Consider the following 23624-nt stretch of genomic DNA (forward strand, 5'->3'; position numbering starts at 1 on the left):
ATTTTCTGATTCACTAGCATAAATGACACTAGTAACATATTTATTATGAGAATAAAACATGTATGATGAGGCCTTAGCATTGCTAAAGTCATCAGAGAGTGCTGGTGCTAAGCTGCACCAGTAAACCGTAAACCTGGTTAAACCGATTTCCTGTTTTTAACTAAAACAGACCAGGTTACCTTATAATATCTTTCAAGCAACTTCTAATACTAATATAATGATAATATTATACTATTATCTTTCTTCTCTCATGAATCGAGTCCGGTTCGTCAAACTGAGCCTATTTACGAAAACTAGAATCAAAACTCCTAACCGACACGGTTCAAAAACTAGGTTCTCTGTGGCCGCGTTGTCGAGCTTGCCTTAAAAGAGGTTTTGACTTAAAGATGTCATAATGACAATGAGGATTGAGATGCTTGATAATACAGCAGAGGTGTTCCCTTTACTGATCTTCCAGAGAAATTCGTGCCTGTAGAAAAGATCCGCGTACTCGAAAATCGGGGTTGTTACATTCTACCCTCCTTAAAAAAAATTTTGCCCTCAAAATTTAACATGCTCATAAGAAGTTATAGTATTATCTAACACAAACAAAACCATAGTGTGGTACTCACCTCGAGTGGAAGAATTATATGCATTAGTGTTGCCAGCAGTTACGGTAAAAACCCTTCCTTGTTGTTGTGGCCTAGCTGGATTTCGAACAAACCTTTTTGGGCAATTCCTCGATATATGTCCATACTCTCCGCAAGAGAAACAAGTGTGTGTCCCATATCTACAAGCTCTATTACCATGATCCTTCCCACACCTTGAGCATACTGAAATATCCTGAGTTTGCTGAGATTGACCTCCTTCTTCCTCTCCCAGATTATTGTTGTCGTAGTTGCCATTGTTACGAGCGAGAAAGTTACCATTTCGTTGATTCCTATTTTGGCGATCGAACTGACCATTGAACTTAAAGTTACGACCTTGAGGGGCTGGATATTGAATAAAGTCTCTTCCTAAGGCTTCCCTACGATCTGCTCGAGCTATCGCCACCTTTTTCGAACATTCTTCCACTAGTTTACTTTTATTCACCAGTTCAGCAAAATTTCGTATCTCTAATGGAACTACTGAACTCATCAGATCCTCACGAAGGCCCCCTTCAAACTTCAAACACTTCCATTCTTCAAATTCAGTAGGATTCCGTTGACAAATCTTGGAGAAACGGCACAAGTCATCAAACTTACGGGCATATTCTGCAATAGTTGTGTTACCCTGCTTCAGTTGCATAAGTTCCATCTCCTTAGCATCACGAGCTGCCCTCAGAAAATACTTCTTATAAAATTCATCCTTAAAAGTATCCCAAGGGATATCACCTTCATCTTGTTGCAACAGTTGCTGTATCCCCTGCCACCAATGCTCATCTTCTCCTTCCAGCATATAAGTAGCGAACTCCACGTGTTGACCTTCTGGAACATGCTGTGCTCGTAGTGATCGCTCGATACCTCGGAGCCAGTTGTCAGCATCAGTCGCAACGAGTGTACCTTTGGACTTAGGTGGATTTACTTTCAAAAAAGTAGCAAGGGTCGTGGGTTTATCAAGATGCATTGAATCAGCCTCGTTGTTTCCATTATCCTCACCGTTTTCATTTCGGTTTTCATTTCTCACTTCGAGATGCTCAACAGCCCTAGCAGCAGCCATCGCAGCCTCACGCGCTGCCTCAGCTACAATGTTCATCGTAGCCATAAAGGTTTCCTATTCTCTCTCTCGGTTATCACTAGGGGTTCCTTCCCGCGCACTCCGTCTCCGTGGTCTCATTGTAGTCCTGTTCACACCAAACAATCGTTATTAAGGTGATCAGTCTTAACACTTCAAGTCAAGTGTGAACATTCCCAGAATGAAAACACAGAGACAATCATGCAACACATATCACATAGATATCCTATAAGCATGAGACACACAACAGAGTATGCAATGAAGCATAGTCAGTCCATTCCCCAGACTCTACTGGGAACGAACTGCTCTGATACCAAATTGTAACGACCCAATTTTCAGTACGCCTAGGACACACCAGAAACTGAGCGCTACCAATTTGTCTTCCTAGTTATTATCTATTATTTATCATATGAGCCTGATTCGTTGTTAAAAGCATAGTTAATTTGCGAGGTGTATTTTCTGAAAACGTTTAGATTAATAAACATAATCATTTATAATCAATTCACAAATAATAACAGATAAAACAGTTATAAACAACCACACATAAATACATCACAAGCAGCTAACAAGATTCAGTGATCCAGCCTTTATTAGAGTATATACTTTTAGTTAGGACACCCCTAGATATAGCTAAATAATATCTATATACATATATATATACAACATCCCAGGTCCTGACCTGTTCAAGAAGTCCCTAAGCTGGCACCCAGGCTAGCCTAGACTCTATACTCGCCTAGTCCCTCTAAACTACTAAAGCGAGGAAAAGTACGTTCTAAGTCTTCAAAACTCAAGTCAAGTGAACGTCACGAAACGTAGGACATCATCTGCTATTCCTCTGCACGATCAGACATTGCCATAGGACGTCCCTTTGGTACCTCATCAAGTAGCCACACAACGGGAGTCTCGTACACAGGATTCAGGTTAGAGTGCGCATACGAACGGGGTGCAGATGTTGGCTGGTCTCACAGTATATACATATACATAGATAAAGAGATTCACCCTAGACTCAGAAGACTACCTAGAGCGGAATTTTCTTTATGAACGGTCATCAGCGAACTACGGAAGGGTACTCATGCTTCCATCTGGAAGGGGAAGGGAGAGAGAAGGGGTAAGAACTGGGGAGTTCTTAGTAGGGCCGGGGTTATTAGTTACGTTCATTAATTTTGTGTTGTTTAGCAGACTAATAACAGAATATAGAAAAGTAGTAAACAGAAGACAGATAAATAGAGAAAATAGAGAAAACAGAAAAAGATCACAAACAGAAGAATACAAGAAAGTAAAACACAGACACAAGCACAGAGAATAGAATACAAACAAAGAAAGCATACATTCATGCAACAATCATAATAGAGAAAATGCACAACCAAGTATGATGCATGTCTAGCCCTAGTGCAGGTAATGAGCTCATCTGTCGGTTACATACCCGCTCCCGACGTTACCCAGCAACCTCTGTCTGGATAAGGCTTTCCTGTTGGCAATATCCACTGCAAGCAACCTTTGTCTTGCAGGGTATCGACTGCAAGCAACCTTTGTCTTGCAGGGCAAAACTTATTAGCCGATATACGCCCAACAGACTCACTGTAAGCAACCTCTGTCTTACAGGAGCAACAACATACTCACTGTAAGCAACCTCTGTCTTACAGGAGCAACAACACACCCACTGTAAGCAACTTCTGTCTTACAGGAGCACATTCATCTTGATACCTCTGTAAGCAACCTCTGTCTTACAGCAAAGCATTATAGCAAGGTATCCCAGGAAAGCGTTCTCAGTGGTCGTACCACCATCTATCTGACTGCCTCTCTGCAGCAGATTCTTACATAATCATTCTCATTATCATCATTGATTAACATTCTCATTATTCATCATCACTTTCACATTCTTATGCTGTACCTCTTTCTTTCTCTGTTCAATCATGCTATACAAACTCTACAGCTTTTACTTTTACAACATCTTAACTCAAACCATTTCTCTTTGTCACATTACTCTCTTCTCTGTGTCTTTTTACTTTGCTCAGATTACTCTTTTCTCTGTATCCCTCTATTCTGCTCTGGTTACTCTGTTCTCTGTGTTTCTTTACTCTACTCTGGTTTCTCTGCTTAACATATGTATTTAAAGCTTATGTAAATTTCGGTATGAATAGTTAGCATGTCCCAAGTATAGGTTCATTAAGTTTATACTGAAACAGTTTAACTTTTCATATAATACCTATCCCTAGTCGCAACTCAAGTATTATCTAAGTTGCCCTAGTTCGTTCACTAATCTCTGTTTGTTTTCTGTCGTTAAAACTTTACAGACTTTTTCTTTGGTTTTTATCTTTTCTTTAACTTTTTATCTTTTCCTTATCTTTGCCTCACTAACATGTTATTATCACTCCCTAAGTGTTTTATGAAGGTAATTATGAGATTCTGCAATTAAAGTTGTCTTTCTAAAGCTTTTACAGAAAACTGCCTTTTCTGCATTATTTTATTATTTTTATTAAAATATTATTTTTAATTAAATATTATTATTTAATATTTTATTATTATTTATTATTTTATTAATATATTTTCGAAAATTACCTTATCTTTACCTTTAACCTTTAAAATTCACTTTTTACCTCCCGTAACTTTTAATATTTCTACTTTTACCGCCCTAACTTTCAGAAATTACCAGACAACCCCTAAAACACCAAAAATTTTACTTCCTTGCCCTTTTTAAGATCTAAGGCCTGTTCTTCATTGTTCTTCATCACACTCAAAGTGTTCTTCATGTTCTTCATAAATTCTTCAGATTCTTTCTCTGTTTTTACCCATTTTTCAGTCTTTTCAGCAACCGATTTTTACTACAATTCATAATAAATTAGCAGCAACTAAAACCCCATCTTTTCTTCATGATTTCAACACAAATTGAACCTCAATTTAAGCTTAGGGTTTCGTTTTTCCCAGCTGCCCAAGAACATGAACTTTAAAGCTTAAATTTCATCAAATTTCATCAGAATTTCACCAAATTTTCACCAAGAATCAATCATATATGCAACCAATTTTTAGCACAACCAAATAATACAACATTCACACATCTCAAACACAAATAATCTAGATTAATTTCGTGACACCATACCTGGTTTTGTTGCTCCTAATTCAATCAAACTTTCAGGTGGTCCTTAAGCACTTTTTCCTCCTAAATCACATCAAGAAAAACTTTAAATCCAAAAACTCTCAACTGACCAAATCTCACTCAGTATGTTAGGAAGAGATATCTCACCTTAGACTTGCTGGAAATTCACGTTTCTTGGCCCTCAAGTCAAGTTAAGCATGATTCCTAAGGAAAAACATCAAGAAAACACATGTTTACATGGTTTTCCTTGAAAACCGAATTGAAGAGGGAGGGAGACAGCCATCTCACCTTATTTCCAGCCTTGATATGTTATATGGTTATGTAGAGAAAGAAGAGAGGATCATTTTGGTGAAATCGGAGTTTTGATTTGAGTTTTAGTTCAGAAGAAATCAAGCTTTGAAGATTTATGAACCAAGAACTTTCTCTCCTTTTTCTCTTGGTGATTTTCGGCCACAATAAGCAAATGAGGCAGCCTTGGGGGTTTTGGGGGTGTAGGGTGAGTTATGATTGGTTGGCTTGGAGGTGGATTAAAATAATATTAAAATATCTCTGGTGTACAACTACTAAAACTAGGTGTATCGGAACACTCGTAAAAATATCTCTAAAAGTTATTTTCTGAGCTACTAGCATAAATGACACTAGTAACATATTTATTATGAGAATAAAATATGTATGATGAGGCCTTAGCATTGCTAAAGTCATCAGAGAGTGCTGGTGCTAAGCTGCACCAATAAACCGTAAACCTGGTTAAACCGATTTCCTGTTTTTAACTAAAACAGACCAGGTAACCTTATAATATCTTTCAAGCAACTTCTAATACTAATATAATGATAATATTATACTATTATCTTTATTCTCTCATGAATCGAGTCCGGTTCGTCAAACTGAGCCAATTTACGAAAACTAGAATCAAAACTCCTAACCGATACGGTTCAAAAACTAGGTTCTATGTGGCCGCATTGTCAAGCTTGCCTCAAAAGAGGTTTTGATTTAAAGATGTCATAATGACAATGAGGATTTAGATTCTTGATGATACAGCAGAGGTGTTCCCTTTACTGATCTTCTCGGTTATTTTTATTGGGTTGAACTTGTGACAACCAAAATTAAACTTTGATTGAGTGTTATTTATCAGTTTGGAACTATACTAGCAACGAAGAAATTCTTTTTACCGAGAAGAAATTCTAAGCCAATGCTAACACTCTTCACGCCAATATAATTATATGTGTAATGAAAAGAAAAAGGTGGTAGAATTATTGGAACAATAAAACCTTTTTTGCAGTGTCCATGTTCAATCTGAATAAGCACAAAAAATTTCATGCAAGATCCAATCGCGTTACATATGATAGAATGAGTATAAGACACAATAATAACAACTCAAACCCTCCATAGTGCAACAAATGCAGAAATACAATTGGCTCTCCAAGCATTCTTAGATGATAAAAGAAATTGACATCCAAACCAAGAGCAAGGGTGACTGAGGAACTAACTTTGCAGAAACTTGTAAGCATCATTAGCTGTTTCAATATAATTACTGAAGCACATAATTAAATATATCATCACATAATATATATGGAAGCATAGGAAATAGTAAGACAGAGTTGTTCTACACATTATTATAATATTACCAATATCTATCTTTCACGAATGCCCAAAATGCCCTTGGTGACTTTTCAGAAGCTTCACAATATATTGCTATCTCCAAACTATCCTTTTCTCTTTGGTATAGTAAATTGCAAAGAGCTTCCTAAAGAAAAAAAACAAAATCCCAAAATACCCTCATTGTTATGCAATTCAAAAACTAAATTATTACTTCCACGGTCATTGAAAAGAAAGAAATGTAGAACAACTAACATCACCCAATTGAGAGCAACAACTCATTGATAACACTTAATGGCTCTGTTATTATCAATGGAAATGCGGCCATAATAATGACCCAGATATTTCAAAGTTTCTCCATTCTTAGGGTTTAATTTGGCTTATTCAATAAAATGTTCAGCCACTTTTTCATGGATCTATTCACTTCTTCTCCTTTTTCCCATAAGAACAAGCCCTAATTTTTTGTACAAATGAATAATAAGTATGGGAGTAAATCAAGAAAGAATGCTCAAAATAGAGCCTTTTTTTTCTTCTTAATTTTTTGTTATAGAAGTAAAAAACAGGAATAAAGCTTAGTTACCATTTACCAATTTTAGAAAGTATGCTCAAACTAACCCCTTGCACTACTTCTGAAGGGTAAATCTCCCCTGAACCAAAGAAATGCACAGCAGCATAACACAAAGTTTCACTTTTTAATTTTCAACACAAAATTTACTTCACAACCTACCTAAATCGTCGGAAAAACCAAAGAATCAAAATGTAAAAGTTTTTGCTAGATTATCTTTAAATGCAGACATAATTTATCTTAAATTAATAATTTAGGGACTTATTATTAGCCATATTTTCTTGAAAGTTTCTGCCCATAGTCATTTTTTCCGAAATGTATTGCTTGAATGATAGAAGGTGGGTTAGAGAAGAAAATAGAAGGTGGGTGATGAGCGGATGATTTGTATACTTTTTGGCATTGTTTTTAGTATGTTTTTGATATGATCTAGTTAGTTTTTAGTATATTTCTATTAGTTTTTAGTTAAAATTCACTTTTCTGGACTTTACTATGAGTTTGTGTGTTTTTCTGTGATTTCAGGTATTTTCTGGCTGAAATTGAGGGACCTGAGCAAAAATCTGATCCAGAGACCAAAAAGGACTGCAGATGTTGTTGGATTCTGACCTCCCTGCACTCGAAGCGGATTTTCTAGAGCTACAGAAGCCCAATTGGCGCGCTCTCAACGGCGTTGGAAAGTAGACATCCTGGGCTTTCCAGCAATATATGATAGTCCATACTTTGCCCAAGATTTGATGGCCCAAACCGGCGTTCAAAGTCACCTCAAGAAATCCCAGCGTTAAACGCCGGAACTGGCACCCAAATGGGAGTTAAACGCCCAAACTGGCACCAAGGCTGGCGTTTAACTCCAAGAAGAGTCTCTACACGAAATTTGCTTCATTGCTCAGCCCAAGCACACACCAAGTGGGCCCGGAAGAGGATTTTTATGTCATTTACTCATTTCTGTACACCTTAGGCTACTAGTTTCTTATAAGTAGGACCTTTTACTATTGTATAGAAAATCTTTGGATTGTTTTTGATCCTTTGATCATCTTTGGACATCTAGTTCTTAGATCATTTGGGGGCTGGCCATTCGGCCATGCCTAGACCTTGTTCTTATGTATTTTCAACGGTGGAGTTTTTACACACCATAGATTAAGGTGTGGAGCTCTGCTGTACCTCGAGTATTAATGCAATTACTATTGTTCTTCCATTCAATTCCGCTTGTTCTTTTACCAAGATATCACTTGTGCTTCAACATGATGAAGGTGATGATTGACGCCCATCACCATTCTCACCTATGAACAAGGTGACTGACAACCACTCTTGTTCTACAAGCATTCGAGGCTTGGTGAATATCTCTTGGATTTCTGATTGCATGATGCATGGTTGATCGCCTGACAACCGAGTGCTCGCCTGACAAACGAGCCAGCCATTCCGTGAGATCAGAGTCTTCGTGGTATAGGCAAGAACTGATGGCAGCATTCAAGAGAATCCGGAAGGTCTAACCTTGTCTGTGGTATTCTGAGTAGGATTCAATGACTGAATGACTGTGACGTGCTTCAAACTCCTAGCAGGCTAGGGCGTTCGTGACAGACGCAAAAGTATCAATGGATATTATTCCGGCCTGAACGAGAACCGACAGCTGAATTCCGCTATGCCGTGACAGGACATATGCAATCGCTTTCACTGAGAGGATGGGAGGTAGCTGCTGACAACAGTGAGACCCTACACAAGCTTGCCATGGAAAGGAGTAAGAAAGGATTGGATGAAGACAGTAGGAAAGCAGAGAGACGGAAGGGAAGGCATCTTCATACACTTGTCTGAAGCTCTTACACCAATGATATACATAAGTATCACTATCTTTATCTTCTATGTTATTTTCGTTCATCATCATATATATTTGAGTTTGCCTGACTAAGATTTACAAGATGACCATAGCTTGCTTCAATGCTAACAATCTCCGTGGGATCGACCCTTACTCACGTAAGGTTTATTACTTGGACGACCCAGTGCACTTGCTGGTTAGTTGTGCGAAGTTGTGTAATGCCATGGTATTGAGCCACCAAGTTCTTGGAGTTCATGACCAGGGATTATTTGAGTTGTGAAAAAGTATTGTTCACAATTTCGCACACCAAGTTTTTGGCGCCGTTGCCGGGGATTGTTCTTGTGTATGGACAACTGACGGTTCATCTTGTTGCTTAGATTAGGTATTATTTTTCTTCAGAGTTCTTAAGAATGAATTCTAGTGTTTCAAGGTGATGTTCTTATCATCACCAAAGCTGATTGATCATCATCAATTTAGCTCTTGAATGCAATGTCTTGCTGAAGCTTAGCTAGCTATGTCTAATTCCTTTAGACTAAAGCTTTAGACTAACATTGCATGATTCCTGGAATTCTCATTAAGAATTTTGATACCTTTATTTTCCTTTTCACCAAATTTTCGAAAAATCCAAAAAAATTATAAAATCATAAAAACCAAAAACATTTCTTGTTTAAGTCTAGTGTCTTATCTTAAGTTTGGTGTCAATTGCATGCATTCATTCATGTGTCTTAAGGATCTTCAAGTAATTCTTGATGATTTTCGTGCTCTGATCTTTGAATTCTTTTGACTTGAGTGTTTGTGTCTCATATGCATTCTCATTAGAGTCAGTAGTATGTAAACTGCTAAGTTTGGTGTCTTGCATGCATTGTTATTTGATTTTAGTTGCATTTTGATTATTCCTTACTATTAAAAATCCAAAAATATTTTTAATTTGTGTCTTTTCAAGTCAATAATACAAAGAATTGAAGATTCAGAACATACTGCAGAGGAATCACACAGAAAAAGCTGGGCATTCAAAAATGCCCAGTGAAGAAGACAGACTGGCGTTTAAACGCCAGCCAGGGTGCCTGGTTGGGCGTTTAACGCCCAAAAGGGTAGTAGTTTGGGCGTTAAACGCCAGAATGTGCACCATTCTGGGCGTTTAACGCCAGGATGGCAAAGGGGGAAGATTTTGTTTTCAAAATCAACTTTTTTCAAGTTTTCAAAGTTTTTCAAAATCAAATCTTTTTCAAATCAAATCTTTTCAATCAAATGTTTTCAAAATCAATTTCTTTCCTTTTTCAAAGATACCTACTAACAATTAATGATTTGATTGAACATTTTTTTGCCTTTTCTGTTGAGAAAGGTTTTATGTTTAAATCATATCTTTTCTTGTTAGGCAAGTCATTACTTTTTAAAATCATATCTTTTCAAATTGTTTTCAAATCAAATCTTTTTAAAATGTTTTTCAAATCATATCTTATCAATTACATCTTTTTAAAACCAATCATATCTTTTTCAAAATAAGTTTTCAATCAAATTTTTTTTTTAATTTCTAATTTCAAAATCTTTTTCAAAAATCACTTGATTTCTTTTCCACTCTTATTTTCGAAAATCAATTAAGTGTTTTTCAAAATGTTTTCAAAATCTTTTACTTAAATTTTCGAAAATTACTTCCCTTCTTCTCACATCCTTCTATTTTTGGACTAACTCTATTCCTTAATGCAAAATTCGAACTCCATCTTCTTTGATAAGTTCGAATTTTCTACTTCTGTCTTCCATTTTTCTTCCTCTGACACTTCAAGGAATCTCTATACTGTGACATAGAGGATTCCATATTTTCTTGTTCTCTTCTCTTTCTTATGAGCAGGAACAAAGACAAAGGCATTCTTGTTGAAGCTGACCCTGAACCCGAAAGGACCTTGAAGAGAAAGCTAAGAGGAGCCAAAGCACAACTCTCTTTAGAGGACCTGACCGAATTCTTCAAAGAAGAAGAAGACATGGCAGCCGAAAACAACAATAATGCAAACAATGCAAGGAAGGTGCTGGGTGACTTTACTGCACCTACTCCTGATTTTTATGGGAGAAGCATCTCTATCCCTGCCATTGGAGCAAACAACTTTGAGCTTAAGCCTCAATTAGTTTCTCTAATACAACAGAATTGCAAGTTCCATGGACTTCCAATGGAAGATCCTCATCAGTTTTTAGCTGAATTCTTGCAAATCTGTGACACAGTCAAGACTAATGGGGTTAACCCTGAGGTCTACAGACTGATGCTATTCCCTTTTGCTGTAAGAGACAGAGCTAGAATATGGTTGGATTCTCAACCTAAAGAAAGCCTGGACTCTTGGGAAAAGCTAGTCAGTGCCTTCTTGGCAAAGTTCTTTCCACCACAAAGATGGAGTAAGCTTAGAGTGGAAGTCCAAACCTTCAGACAGAAGGATGGAGAATCCCTCTATGAAGCTTGGGAAAGATACAAACAATTAATCAGAAAATGTCCTTCTGACATGCTTTCTGAATGGAGCATCATAGGTATTTTCTATGATGGTCTCTCTGAACTATCCAAGATGTCTTTGGATAGCTCTGCTGGAGGATCTCTTCATCTGAAGAAGACGCCTACTGAAGCTCAAGAACTGATTGAAATGGTTGCAAATAACCAATTCATGTACACTTCTGAAAGGAATCCTGTGAATAATGGGACTAGTCAGAAGAAAGGAGTTCTTGAAATTGACACTCTGAATGCCATTTTGGCTCAGAATAAAATATTGACTCAACAAGTCAATCTGATTTCTCAAAGTCTGTCTGGAATGCAAAATGCACCAAACAGTACTAAGGATGCTTCATCTGAGGAAGAAGCTTATGATCCTGAGAACCCTTCAATGGAAGAGGTAAATTACCTGGGAGAACCCTATGGTAACACCTATAATTCTTCATGGAGAAATCACCCAAATCTCTCATGGAAGAATCAAGAGAGACCTCAACAAGGTTTCAATAATAATGGTGGAAGAAACAGGTTTAACAATGGTAAACCTTTTCCATCATCTTCTCAGCAACAGACAGAGAGCTCTAAGCAGAATACCTCTGACTTAGCAACCATGGTCTCTGATCTAATCAAAACCACTCAAAGTTTCATGACTGAAACTAGATCCTCCATTAGGAATTTGGAAGGACAAGTGGGTCAGCTGAGCAAGAAAATTACTGAACTTTCCCCAAGCACTCTCCCAAGTAACACTGAAGAAAATCCAAAAGGAGAGTGCAAAGCCATAAATATGGCCGAATTCTGGGAGGAAGAAGAGGCAGTGAACGCCACTGAGGAAGGCCTCACTGGACGTCCACTGGCCTCCAATGAGTTCCCCATTGAGGAACCTTGGGAATCTGAAGCTCAAACTGAGACCATAGAGATTCCCTTGGACTTACTACTGCCTTTCATGAGCTCTGATGAGTATTCTTCCTCTGAAGAGGATGAGTATGTCACTGAAGAGCAAGTTGCTAAATACCTTGGGGCAATCATGAAGCTAAATGACAGGTTATTTGGAAATGAGACTTGGGAGGATGAACCCCCTTTGCTCATCAAAGAACTGGATAACTTGTCTAGGCAGCAATTGCCTCAAAAGAGGCAGGATCCTGGGAAGTTTTCTATACCTTGTACCATAGGCACCATGACCTTCAAGAAGGCCTTGTGTGACTTGGGGTCAAGTGTAAACCTCATGCCCCTCTCTGTAATGGAGAAATTAGGGATCTTTGAGGTGCAAGCTGCAAAAATCTCACTAGAGATGGCAGACAACTCAAGAAAACAAGCCTATGGACTTGTAGAGGATGTTCTGGTTAAGGTTGAAGACCATTACATTCCTACTGATTTCATAGTCCTAGAGACTGGGAAGTGCATGGATGAATCCATCATCCTTGGCAGACCCTTCCTAGCCACAGCAAAGGCTGTGATTGATGTTGATAGAGGAGAGTTGATCATTCAAGTGAATGAAGAATCCTTGGTGTTTAAGGCCCAAGGATATCCCTCTGTCATCATGGAGAAGAAGCATGAAGAGCTTCTCTCAAAACAGAGCCAAACAGAGCCCCCACAGTCAGACTCTAAGTTTGGTGTTGGGAGGCCACAATCAAACTCTAAGTTTGGTGTTGAACCCCCACATTCAAACTCTAAGTTTGGTGTTGGGAAGTTCCAACACGGTTCTGAGCATTTCTGAGGCTCCATGAGAGTCCTCTGTCAAGCTAATGACATTAAAGAAGCGCTTGTTGGGAGGCAACCCAATGTTTTATAGTTAACTATTTTCTTTTGTTATTTTATCTTTTTTGTAGGTTGATGATCATAAGAAGTCACAAAAACAATGAAAAAGCAAAAACAGAATGAAAAACAGGAAGAAAAACAGCACACCCTGGAGAAGAAGAAGCTGGCGTTCAAACGCCAGTAATGCTAGCTGTTGGGCGTTTAACGCCCAGTCTGGCACCATTCTGGGCGTTTAACGCCAGAAAGGGGCACCAGACTGGCGTTAAACGCCAGTAAAGGGCAAAAACCTGGCGTTAAACGCCAGGAATGGGCACCAGCCCGGCGTTTAACGCCAGAAAAGGCTCTAAACGTGGATTTTGATGCCATTTGGTGCAAGGATGCCTTTTCCTTGACACTACAGGATCTGTGGACCCCACAGGACCCTACCATCACTCTCTCTTCTTCCCCCATTCACCAATCACCTCAACACATCTTCCCCAAAAACCCCTCACCTATCAAATCCCATCTTTCTCTTCACCACTCACATCCATCCTTCATAAAACCCCACCAACCTCACCCTTCAAATTCAAACCACTTTCCCTCCCAAACCCACCCTCAAATGGCCGAACCCTCATCCCCCTCTTTCCTATATAAACCCCTCTTTACCCCTTCATTTTCCCACTACCTAAACACCACTTCTCCCCCTCCTTGGCCGAATACACCACCATCTCCCTCTTCCTCATTTCTTCTTCTTCTACTCTCTTCTTTTTTCTTTTGCTCGAGGACGAGCAAACATTTTAAGTTTGGTGTGGTGAAAGCGTTGCTTTTTCGTTTTTCCATAACCATTTATGGCATCCAAGGCCGGAGAAACCTCTAGAAAGAGGAAAGGGAAGGCAAAGGCTTCCACCTCCGAGTCATGGGAGATGGATAGATTCCTCTCAAGGGTGCATCAAGACCACTTCTATGAAGTTGTGGCCTTGAAGAAGGTGATCCCCGAAGTCCCCTTTTCACTCAAAAAGGGTGAATATCCGGAGATCCGCCATGAGATCCGAAGAAGAGGTTGGGAAGTACTTACCAACCCCATTCAACAAGTCGGAATCTTGATGGTTCAAGAGTTCTATGCCAATGCATGGATCACCAAGAACCATGACCAAAGTGTGAACCCGGATCCAAAGAATTATCTTACTATGGTTCGGGGGAAATACTTGGATTTTAGTCCGGAAAGTGTGAGGGTGGCGTTCAACTTGCCTATGATGCAAGGAGATGAGCATCCTTACACTAGAAGGGTCAACTTTGATCAAAGGTTGGACCAAGTCCTCACAGTCATATGTGAAGAGGGCGCACAATGGAAGCAAGATTCAAGAGGAAAGCCGGTCCAATTGAGAAGGCATGACCTCAAACCCGTGGCTAGAGGATGGTTAGAGTTCATACAACGCTCAATCATTCCCACTAGCAACCGGTCCGAAGTTACCATAGACCGGGCTATCATGATCCATAGCATCATGATTGGAGAAGAAATAGAGGTTCATGAGGTTATAGCCCAAGAACTCTATAGGGTGGCGGACAAGACCTCTACCTTGGCAAGGTTAGCCTTTCCTCACCTCATTTGTCACCTCTGTTATTCAGTGGGAGTTGACATAGAGGGAGACATCACCATTGATGAGGACAAGCCCATCACTAAGAAAAGGATGGAGTACACAAGAGATCCCACTCATCATGAGATCCCTGAGATTCCTCAAGGGATGAATTTTCCTCCACAAGACTATTGGGGGCAACTAAACACCTCCCTAGGAGAGTTGAGTTCCAATATGGGACAACTAAGGGTGGAGCACCAAGAACACTCCATTCTCCTCCATGAAATTAGAGAAGAACAAAGAATCATGAGAGAGGAGCAACAAAGGCAAGGAAGAGACATTGAGGAGCTCAAGCACTCCATAGGACCTCCAAAAGCAAGGAAGAGCCGCCATCACTGAGGTGGACCCATTCCTTGATTTCTTTGTTCTTTATTCCTTTGTTTTTCGAATTTTAGTGCTTTATGTTATCCATGCTTGTGTCTTATGATCATTAGTGTCTTAGTGTCTATGCCTTAAAGTTATGAATGTCCTATGAATCCATCACCTTTCTTGAATAAAAATGTGCTTAATTGAAAAAGGAAGAATTGCATGAATTTTGAATTTTATAATAGTTTAATTATTTTGATGTGGTGGCAATATTTTTGTTCTCTGAATGTATGCTTAAACAGTGCATATGTATCTTGAATTTGTGGTTCATGAATGTTGGCTCTTGAAAGAATGATGAAAAAGGAGACATGTTATTGAGGATCTGAAAAATCAATAAAATGATTCTTGAAGCAAGAAAAAGCATTGCTATTCAAAAAAAAAAAAAAAAAACCGAAAAAAAAAAAAAAAAAAAAGAAAACGAAAAAAAATAATAATAAGAGTTGTGATCCAAGGCAAATAAGAGTGTGCTTAAGAACCCTGGACACCTCTAATTGGGGACTTTAGCAAAGCTAAGTCACAATCTGAAAAGGTTCACCCAATTATGTGTCTGTGGCATGTATGTATCCGGTGGTAATACTGGAAAGACAGAGTGCTTTGGGCCACAGCCAAGACTCAATAAATAGCTATGTTCAAGAATCATCATACTTTACTAGGAGAATCATTAACACTATCTGGATTCTAAGTTCCTAAAGAAGCCAACCATTCTGAATTTCAAAGGATAGATTGAGATGCCAAAACTGTTCAGAGACAAAAAGTTAAAAGCCCCGCTCATCTAATTAATACTGATCTTCATAGATGTTTTTGGAGTTCATTGCATATTCTCTTCTTTTTATCCTATTTGATTTTCAGTTGCTTGGGGACAAGCAACAATTTAAATTTGGTGTTGTGATGAGCGGATGATTTGTATACTTTTTGGCATTGTTTTTAGTATGTTTTTGATATGATCTAGTTAGTTTTTAGTATATTTCTATTAGTTTTTAGTTAAAATTCACTTTTCTGGACTTTACTATGAGTTTGTGTGTTTTTCTGTGATTTCAGGTATTTTCTGGCTGAAATTGAGGGACCTGAGCAAAAATCTGATCCAGAGACCAAAAAGGACTGCAGATGCTGTTGGATTCTGACCTCCCTGCACTCGAAGCGGATTTTCTGGAGCTACAGAAGCCCAATTGGCGCGCTCTCAACAGCGTTGGAAAGTAGACATCCTGGGCTTTCTAGCAATATATGATAGTCTATACTTTGCCCAAGATTTGATGGCCCAAACCGGCGTTCAAAGTCACCTCAAGAAATCCCAGCGTTAAACGCCGGAACTGGCACCCAAATGGGAGTTAAACGCCCAAACTGGCACCAAGGCTGGCGTTTAACTCCAAGAAGAGTCTCTACACGAAATTTGCTTCATTGCTCAGCCCAAGCACACACCAAGTGGGCCCGGAAGAGGATTTTTATGTCATTTACTCATTTCTGTACACCTTAGGCTACTAGTTTCTTATAAGTAGGACCTTTTACTATTGTATAGAAAATCTTTGGATTGTTTTTGATCCTTTGATCATCTTTGGACATCTAGTTCTTAGATCATTTGGGGGCTGGCCATTCGGCCATGCCTAGACCTTGTTCTTATGTATTTTCAACGGTGGAGTTTCTACACACCATAGATTAAGGTGTGGAGCTCTGCTGTACCTCGAGTATTAATGCAATTACTATTGTTCTTCCATTCAATTCCGCTTGTTCTTTTACCAAGATATCACTTGTGCTTCAACATGATGAAGGTGATGATTGACGCCCATCACCATTCTCACCTATGAACAAGGTGACTGACAACCACTCTTGTTCTACAAGCATTCGAGGCTTGGTGAATATCTCTTGGATTTCTGATTGCATGATGCATGGTTGATCGCCTGACAACCGAGTGCTCGCCTGACAAACGAGCCAGCCATTCCGTGAGATCAGAGTCTTCGTGGTATAGGCAAGAACTGATGGCAGCATTCAAGAGAATCCGGAAGGTCTAACCTTGTCTGTGGTATTCTGAGTAGGATTCAATGACTGAATGACTGTGACGTGCTTCAAACTCCTAGCAGGCTAGGGCGTTCGTGACAGACGCAAAAGTATCAATGGATATTATTCCGGCCTGAACGAGAACCGACAGCTGAATTCCGCTATGCCGTGACAGGACATATGCAATCGCTTTCACTGAGAGGATGGGAGGTAGCTGCTGACAACAGTGAGACCCTACACAAGCTTGCCATGGAAAGGAGTAAGAAAGGATTGGATGAAGACAGTAGGAAAGCAGAGAGACGGAAGGGAAGGCATCTTCATACACTTGTCTGAAGCTCTTACACCAATGATATACATAAGTATCACTATCTTTATCTTCTATGTTATTTTCGTTCATCATCATATATATTTGAGTTTGCCTGACTAAGATTTACAAGATGACCATAGCTTGCTTCAATGCTAACAATCTCCGTGGGATCGACCCTTACTCACGTAAGGTTTATTACTTGGACGACCCAGTGCACTTGCTGGTTAGTTGTGCGAAGTTGTGTAATGCCATGGTATTGAGCCACCAAGTTCTTGGAGTTCATGACTAGGGATTATTTGAGTTGTGAAAAAGTATTGTTCACAATTTCGCGCACCAGTGGGATAGAGAGCGACAGATAGAGAATAATTTTAGAATAAGGATAAAGGAGTTAGCAGAGTTTACCATGGATTAATATAGGATATGCCCACCATGGACATCGTTTATGTAAACCCCATAAAAATAGCAAATAATTAATCAATAAATTAATTTTTAATAAAAGAAATTAGGAATGTTAATTTTATAGTTTAATTGGATAGAGCTAATTAAAACAAGAATTTTGACACTAATTTTAAAGATTTTGGCCCAAAATTGGGCCAATGGGCTAAATTGGTTGAATCGGGCCTATGTTGGGCCCAAGACCAACCCATATAACAATCTCTTGGCCAAGCTTCAGCACTCCAAACCCCCTTCATTTGGAGCTTCATGCTGAATATGGTGAGGAACACCAAGGAAGAACCCTAACCCTCACTTCTCACTTCTATTCACCATATCTCTCAATTCGGAGCTCCGATTGACAAGTCGTTTGCAGCCACACGTTAGTCTCGGAGTCTTCTTCATTTCTATCCAAACAAAGTGGTAATAACCTTGGTGATTTGCACCCAATTTCCTTTCCCCTTTCTATTTTGCATTTTTGTGTGTATATAGAGTGATTTTGATGATTTTGCTGGTTTAGGTGCAATCTAACATTGGATAATTGTTGGATTATACTCCAATCATCAATGGGTAAGGTAAGAAACCTCTAAATCCTTGTGGTTTATCCAATTTTGTATACATTTGGGCTAATTTAGTGAGTTGTGTGAATTGGATTGAAGTTATGTTAATTTAGAGTTTGGGTTGGTCAATTGGAGCTCTTGGAACAACTTTTGGTGGCTGGATTTTGGAAGTGGAACTTGTGAGCTTGCCTTGTGGAGTTGTCTTGGGTTATACGAAGAAATCGGCCAAGGTATGGTTTAGGTTTCTCGTATTTAATATGTAAGGTTTTGTAAAAACTTAGGCTAGATGACCATAGGCTAGGTATGAATGTTTAAATGTGTTAAATGTTTAGTACCTTGATAATGATTATTGATTTCGATTGGTTATTAGCTTGATAACTGATGTTGGTGATGGAATATAATGTTATATGGTGAATTGGTGATAATTGGCAAGGTATTAAGAAATGAACATTTATATGTGATGAAGGATGATGATCTTGTTGTCTAGTTGAGTAATTTGTGTATGGGATTGTGCATATAAGAGTATAATGGATTAAACTAGGATGTGGATGTTTTGGCAATTTAAAATGGTATGTTGTTATGCTGGATACATGTATAGGAAGTGGGAATTAAGTTTGGTTTTAATGAAAATTGAGGTTTGAGGTTTTTTTCATGAAAAACTGATTTTTAGCCAAACTTCGGCGAGCCATAACTTGGCTTTCGGACTCCCAAATAATTTCAAACTTGTTTCAAATGAAAATTGGGTCCGTGAAGTTTATCCCGTTTGAAGAATGGATGAAAAATGTTTTAAAATGAAAATTTATGCACGTCAAAAATTTAGTAACTTGTTTCAAATAAAACGTACGCCCACGCATACGCATGGCTCACGCGTACGCGTGACTCGAGATTTCTGCATACGCATACACCTCATTCACATATGGTAGCCACTGCCTCACGTGCATGTGTACGCGAACGAGCCTATGCGTACACGAAATGGGTAAAATGTACGCCCAGGCATACGCGTGGCCCACGTGTACGCGTGACCCGAGGTATATGCATACGCGAAAATCCTAATACGTGAACTGGTCCGTTTGCACGCCCACGCGTACGCATGACCCCTGTTTTAGCAAAAATGGAGTTTTGTGTATTAAAGCTTAATTTCAAATCTTTAAACCTCTATTTTCATTCCTTTGGTCCTAGATTTTGTTAATAAGCCTAGTAATGAGTTAAAGCTAAGAATTGGTGGTAACTTAAGGATGAAGAAAGTTTGAGAAGTGATGATTTAGGTATGAGGAAGTAGGGTGCAACTGTATATGTAAATATATACTATCTAAATTATAAACTGGCTCAAGAAAAGAATAAATATTGCATCTGAGTACTCTTTCTCAAAAGTGCGACCCCAAAAAATGGTGGAAGGTGAGAATCCCCTTTTTTGTTCCTCCTGGTATTGTAAAATCACCCCTAACAAGATGATGGGAGGTTAGGATCCCCTCCTTTGTTCCTTCTGGGCATATGAGAATGTACCTCCTGGATAGACGCAAGGGTTATGGTTTCGCGCCACTTGCTCCAGGTTAGTTAGTATAGAGGCTCCCCGGGTAGATGCAAGGGTTGTGGTTTTGCCCACTCCCTCCGGGTTAAGATGAGTTATGTACAAAAGTGAAATTATATGATGAGTAAGTAATGAATGATTATGATATATTAATGAATGAATATGAAATGATTATCTGAGATACGAGTTTCCCTGGGTAAAGTACCGTGGCTTGCCACCACGTGTTCCAGGTTGAGACTCGATACTCTATTGACCCTACGTCGTAAGGGTGACCGGGCACTTATAAATTCCGGGGAAGGTTAACCCCCATTGAGTAAGTTTTATATATATGAATTATGAATGAGAAGAGAAAAAGCTATGCATAGACTCATAGGGATGCGCGATGGGGGATAGTCCAGGGTTTAGCAGCCAGACTTGTCGGGTTGGCTTGATAACCGATAGATGAGACTCATCAGCCATAGGATAGGCAAGTTTTATATGCATATTGTTTGAATTGCTTGCTTGTTCATTAATTGGGATTGCCAAAGTGATTATAACATGCTATTTGTTATATTTGTTATCTGTATTACTTGTATTCTACATGTGATTGTCATTGTCTGCTTGTTTGTCTTTGTAATTTCACCAGAGATAGAGGAACGGTGGAAAGTCAGAGAAATTTAGGATTCTAGTTTAGAAAGCCTTAGAGGACCACCCTGATTTATGGTTTCTGTTTTAGTCCTATAAGGTTTATAATTTGAGTGTCGGCGTTCTAAGATTGCCTCTGGCATTCCCAGGGCCTTATATCTTATGTGTGTGACACCTTTACCATACTGAGAACCTCCAATTTTTATCCCATACTATGTTGTTTTTTAGATGCAGGTCGAGAGGCATCTCGGTAGGCATCTGGAGCTCCAGAAGCGAAGTGGATTAATTTTGAGATTTTCCTTTTGGTCCTTTGCTATATGTACATAGACTCTCCTTATATATATATATATATATATATATATATATATATATATATATATATATATATATATACTTGTTTTATTTTGTACCTCCTAAAGGTTTACGGAGAACTAGGGCTTTAAACTTATATTTTGGGCTATGTGTTGTATATTATGTATGTAAATATTCTCCGGCCAGCCTTAGCTTCACAGGCTTAGTTAGGAGCTTGTTATTTGGTATTCTTGACCCTCTATTCCTACTTTTTGTTTATTTATGCCTTTGAATCTTAGTTTCTTCACACGTAAGTGATCACATTTCCTGAGCGTTGCACTTTTAGTTTTGCGATTTTGTTTTACCTATTCTTCAAAGCTCTTTCTATACTGTATCCTTTTCAATATTATATATATATATATATATTTAGAGGTCGTAGCGCCTAGCCACCTCTTTTTTACATCCTAGGTGTAAAGCTCTGTATGGTAGGGTGTTACATTATGGTATCAGAGCAGCTCGTTCCTGTAGAGCCTGAGGGATGGACTGACTTATGGGCATAGTCTGGGTGTCTATACATGCGAATTAGGATATCTAACTGATATATATGGCATGAATGCTCATGAGCATGCAATTGGAACTTTGAAATACTAGACTTGCAATATTGAGACTGATCACTTTGATATCACTTGTTTGGTGTGAACAAGAACCAAATGACGTCACGTGGGCACGGTCATGGGAGTAATCAAGGTCGAGGATCGAGAAGTAATGAGATAACCATACCGATAGGTAGTTTGACCGATTTTGTGACAGCGATGACGAGTGCTGCTGCTGCCATTGGAGCTGTTGCTGCTGCGACCAGTCGAGCGATGGATAGGATGGAAACGTAAGCTAGAAGTGGTAATGACGGTGGTAATGAAAATGAAGGCAGAAATAACATTTCGAAGGCAGTGGTACCAGTGGAAATAGTGAATCATCCGAAATTAATTAACATGGGACCAGCAAAGGGAAAAAGCTCAAGAAGGACCAAGGTGGCAGTGAGTGATCGCTGGGAATCTTTCATAAAGAGAAAGGGAAAGACTACACCTAGGTGCCAAAGTTTCAAGAGGGGTCGTTTTGTCACTTCACATTCTCAACGCTGGAACAATGACCGAAGGAACGACAACCGTCAAGGGCAGGATTCACGAGGGTAGACTAGTACTCAACCAGAAGACTTAAAGTTTCCGAGATGCAAAAAGTACCATCCAAGAAAACCATGCATGGCCGGACTAGGCGTATGTTATAAGTGCGAGAGACCAAGGTATATGTCTTGGAATTGTCCATACAGAGAAGGCTAAGATACAACCGAATCTGATTCTCATACCCGAGGTAATTGCAAACTAGCAATTAAATTTCTAACTTCCTTGCATAACATTAATATGTAATATTCATTCGTGATGCATGACGGAAGAAAAATGTCGGTAAAGATTTTCACAAAAATATCGCGTTGCAAGTATAGTTCTAGACTGACAATTAAACCTCAATCAACGTTTAGATTATTTGTCACAAATACAAACCCAATAAAATAAACTGAAGTATTCAAACCTCGGGTCGTCTCTCAAGGAATTGCAGGGAAGTGTGTTTATTATTGGTTATGGAAAAGTATTTTTGGGGTTTTTAAATGTTGAACAAGGAATGTAAATGACAAGAAAATAAACTAATAACTAAGTAAGCTCTTAGCAAGGAAAGAGAATTAGAAGTCTTATCCTAATTATCATCGTCAATTGTGATGGTAAATGTAAATTGCCTTCACTTAGTTAACCTTTAACCAATAAAGGAAAGTAAAGTCCTAGTCAAACCATAATGAAAGACAGAGACTAGACTTAGTGAAGCTCAAGCTAACTGGCAATCTTCAATTACCATTCAACAAAAGAATTTTGGTAACTCAAGAGTCTCTAATTGATCAATCCAAGTTAGGAACATAAAAATCCAAATTAAAATCCAACCAAGCATTTTATCAAACACTTGGAAGGCATAAAATAAAAACATAGAAAACTAACAAGATATAGCAAAATCTAAGATTAACAATTGCAAGAGGAAACAATAACAACAAATTAAAGAAAGCAATCATAAACATGTAAACATAAATTGCATTAATATGGTTTAAAGGAAACAAGAAGAATTCATAAACTAAATTGGCAACATAAAGAAATCAACAAGAGAAGTAGATAAACTAAAGTACTAGAACAAATAAAAGTAGAAGAAAACTAAATTAAAGTAAGGTAGAAATCTAAATTTGAGAAGGAATAAGACTAAAACCCTAAAACCTAGAGAGAGAAGAGAGCCTCTCTCTCTAGAATTCTACATCTAAACCTAATGTGAATGAATGAAAGATGGATGTGGTTCGTCCCACTCTACAGCCTTTAATCTTCGTTTCGGGCTTGAAACTGGGCCAAAAGCAGCTCAGAAATCGCCTCCAGCGTTTTATGTTAATTGCAGCACGTGACATTCGTCACACGTACGCGTCAGCCACGCGTACCCATCGCTGGACTTTTCACTAGCCACGCGTAGGCGTCAACCACGCGTGCGCGACATTTGTCTACTGCACCAGTCAGCGTATGCGTCGTCCATATGTGCGCGTCGCTACCAGATTCTGAAATCCTTAATTTCTTGTGTTTCTTCCACTTTTGCATGATTCTTTTCCATCCTCTAAGCCATTCCTGCCCTATAAACCCTGAAAACACTTAACAAACATATCATGGCATCGAATGGTAATAAGAGAAGATTAAAATTGGAAAATTTAAAGCCAAAGAAGCATGTTTTTAATCATAGCACAAAATTAGGAAGGAAACTTAAAAACATGAAATTTATATGGATAAGTGTGAGAATAGTTGATAAAATCAACTCAATTCAATTCAAAATAAACCGTAAAATAGTGGTTTATCAATGCATGAAAACCGTTGATAATCGT

General features: G+C 38.7%; 1 protein-coding gene and 1 non-coding gene across 2 annotated transcripts; both read right to left on the minus strand.

The window, feature by feature from the left end:
- Positions 1 to 540: 540 nt before the first annotated feature.
- On the minus strand, positions 541 to 1713 carry LOC130949464 (uncharacterized). The gene has a single exon (XM_057878176.1). The coding sequence runs from the start codon at positions 1711 to 1713 to the stop codon at positions 541 to 543; it is 1173 nt and encodes a 390-aa protein (XP_057734159.1).
- A 9419-nt stretch (positions 1714 to 11132) lies between these two features.
- LOC130953701 (small nucleolar RNA R71) lies at positions 11133 to 11240 on the minus strand. The gene has a single exon (XR_009075863.1). It is a non-coding gene; the product is annotated as a small nucleolar RNA R71 (small nucleolar RNA).
- Positions 11241 to 23624: the final 12384 nt, after the last annotated feature.

Source organism: Arachis stenosperma, chromosome 9 (genome assembly GCF_014773155.1).
Source record: "Arachis stenosperma cultivar V10309 chromosome 9, arast.V10309.gnm1.PFL2, whole genome shotgun sequence".
Lineage (NCBI taxonomy): Eukaryota > Viridiplantae > Streptophyta > Magnoliopsida > Fabales > Fabaceae > Arachis > Arachis stenosperma.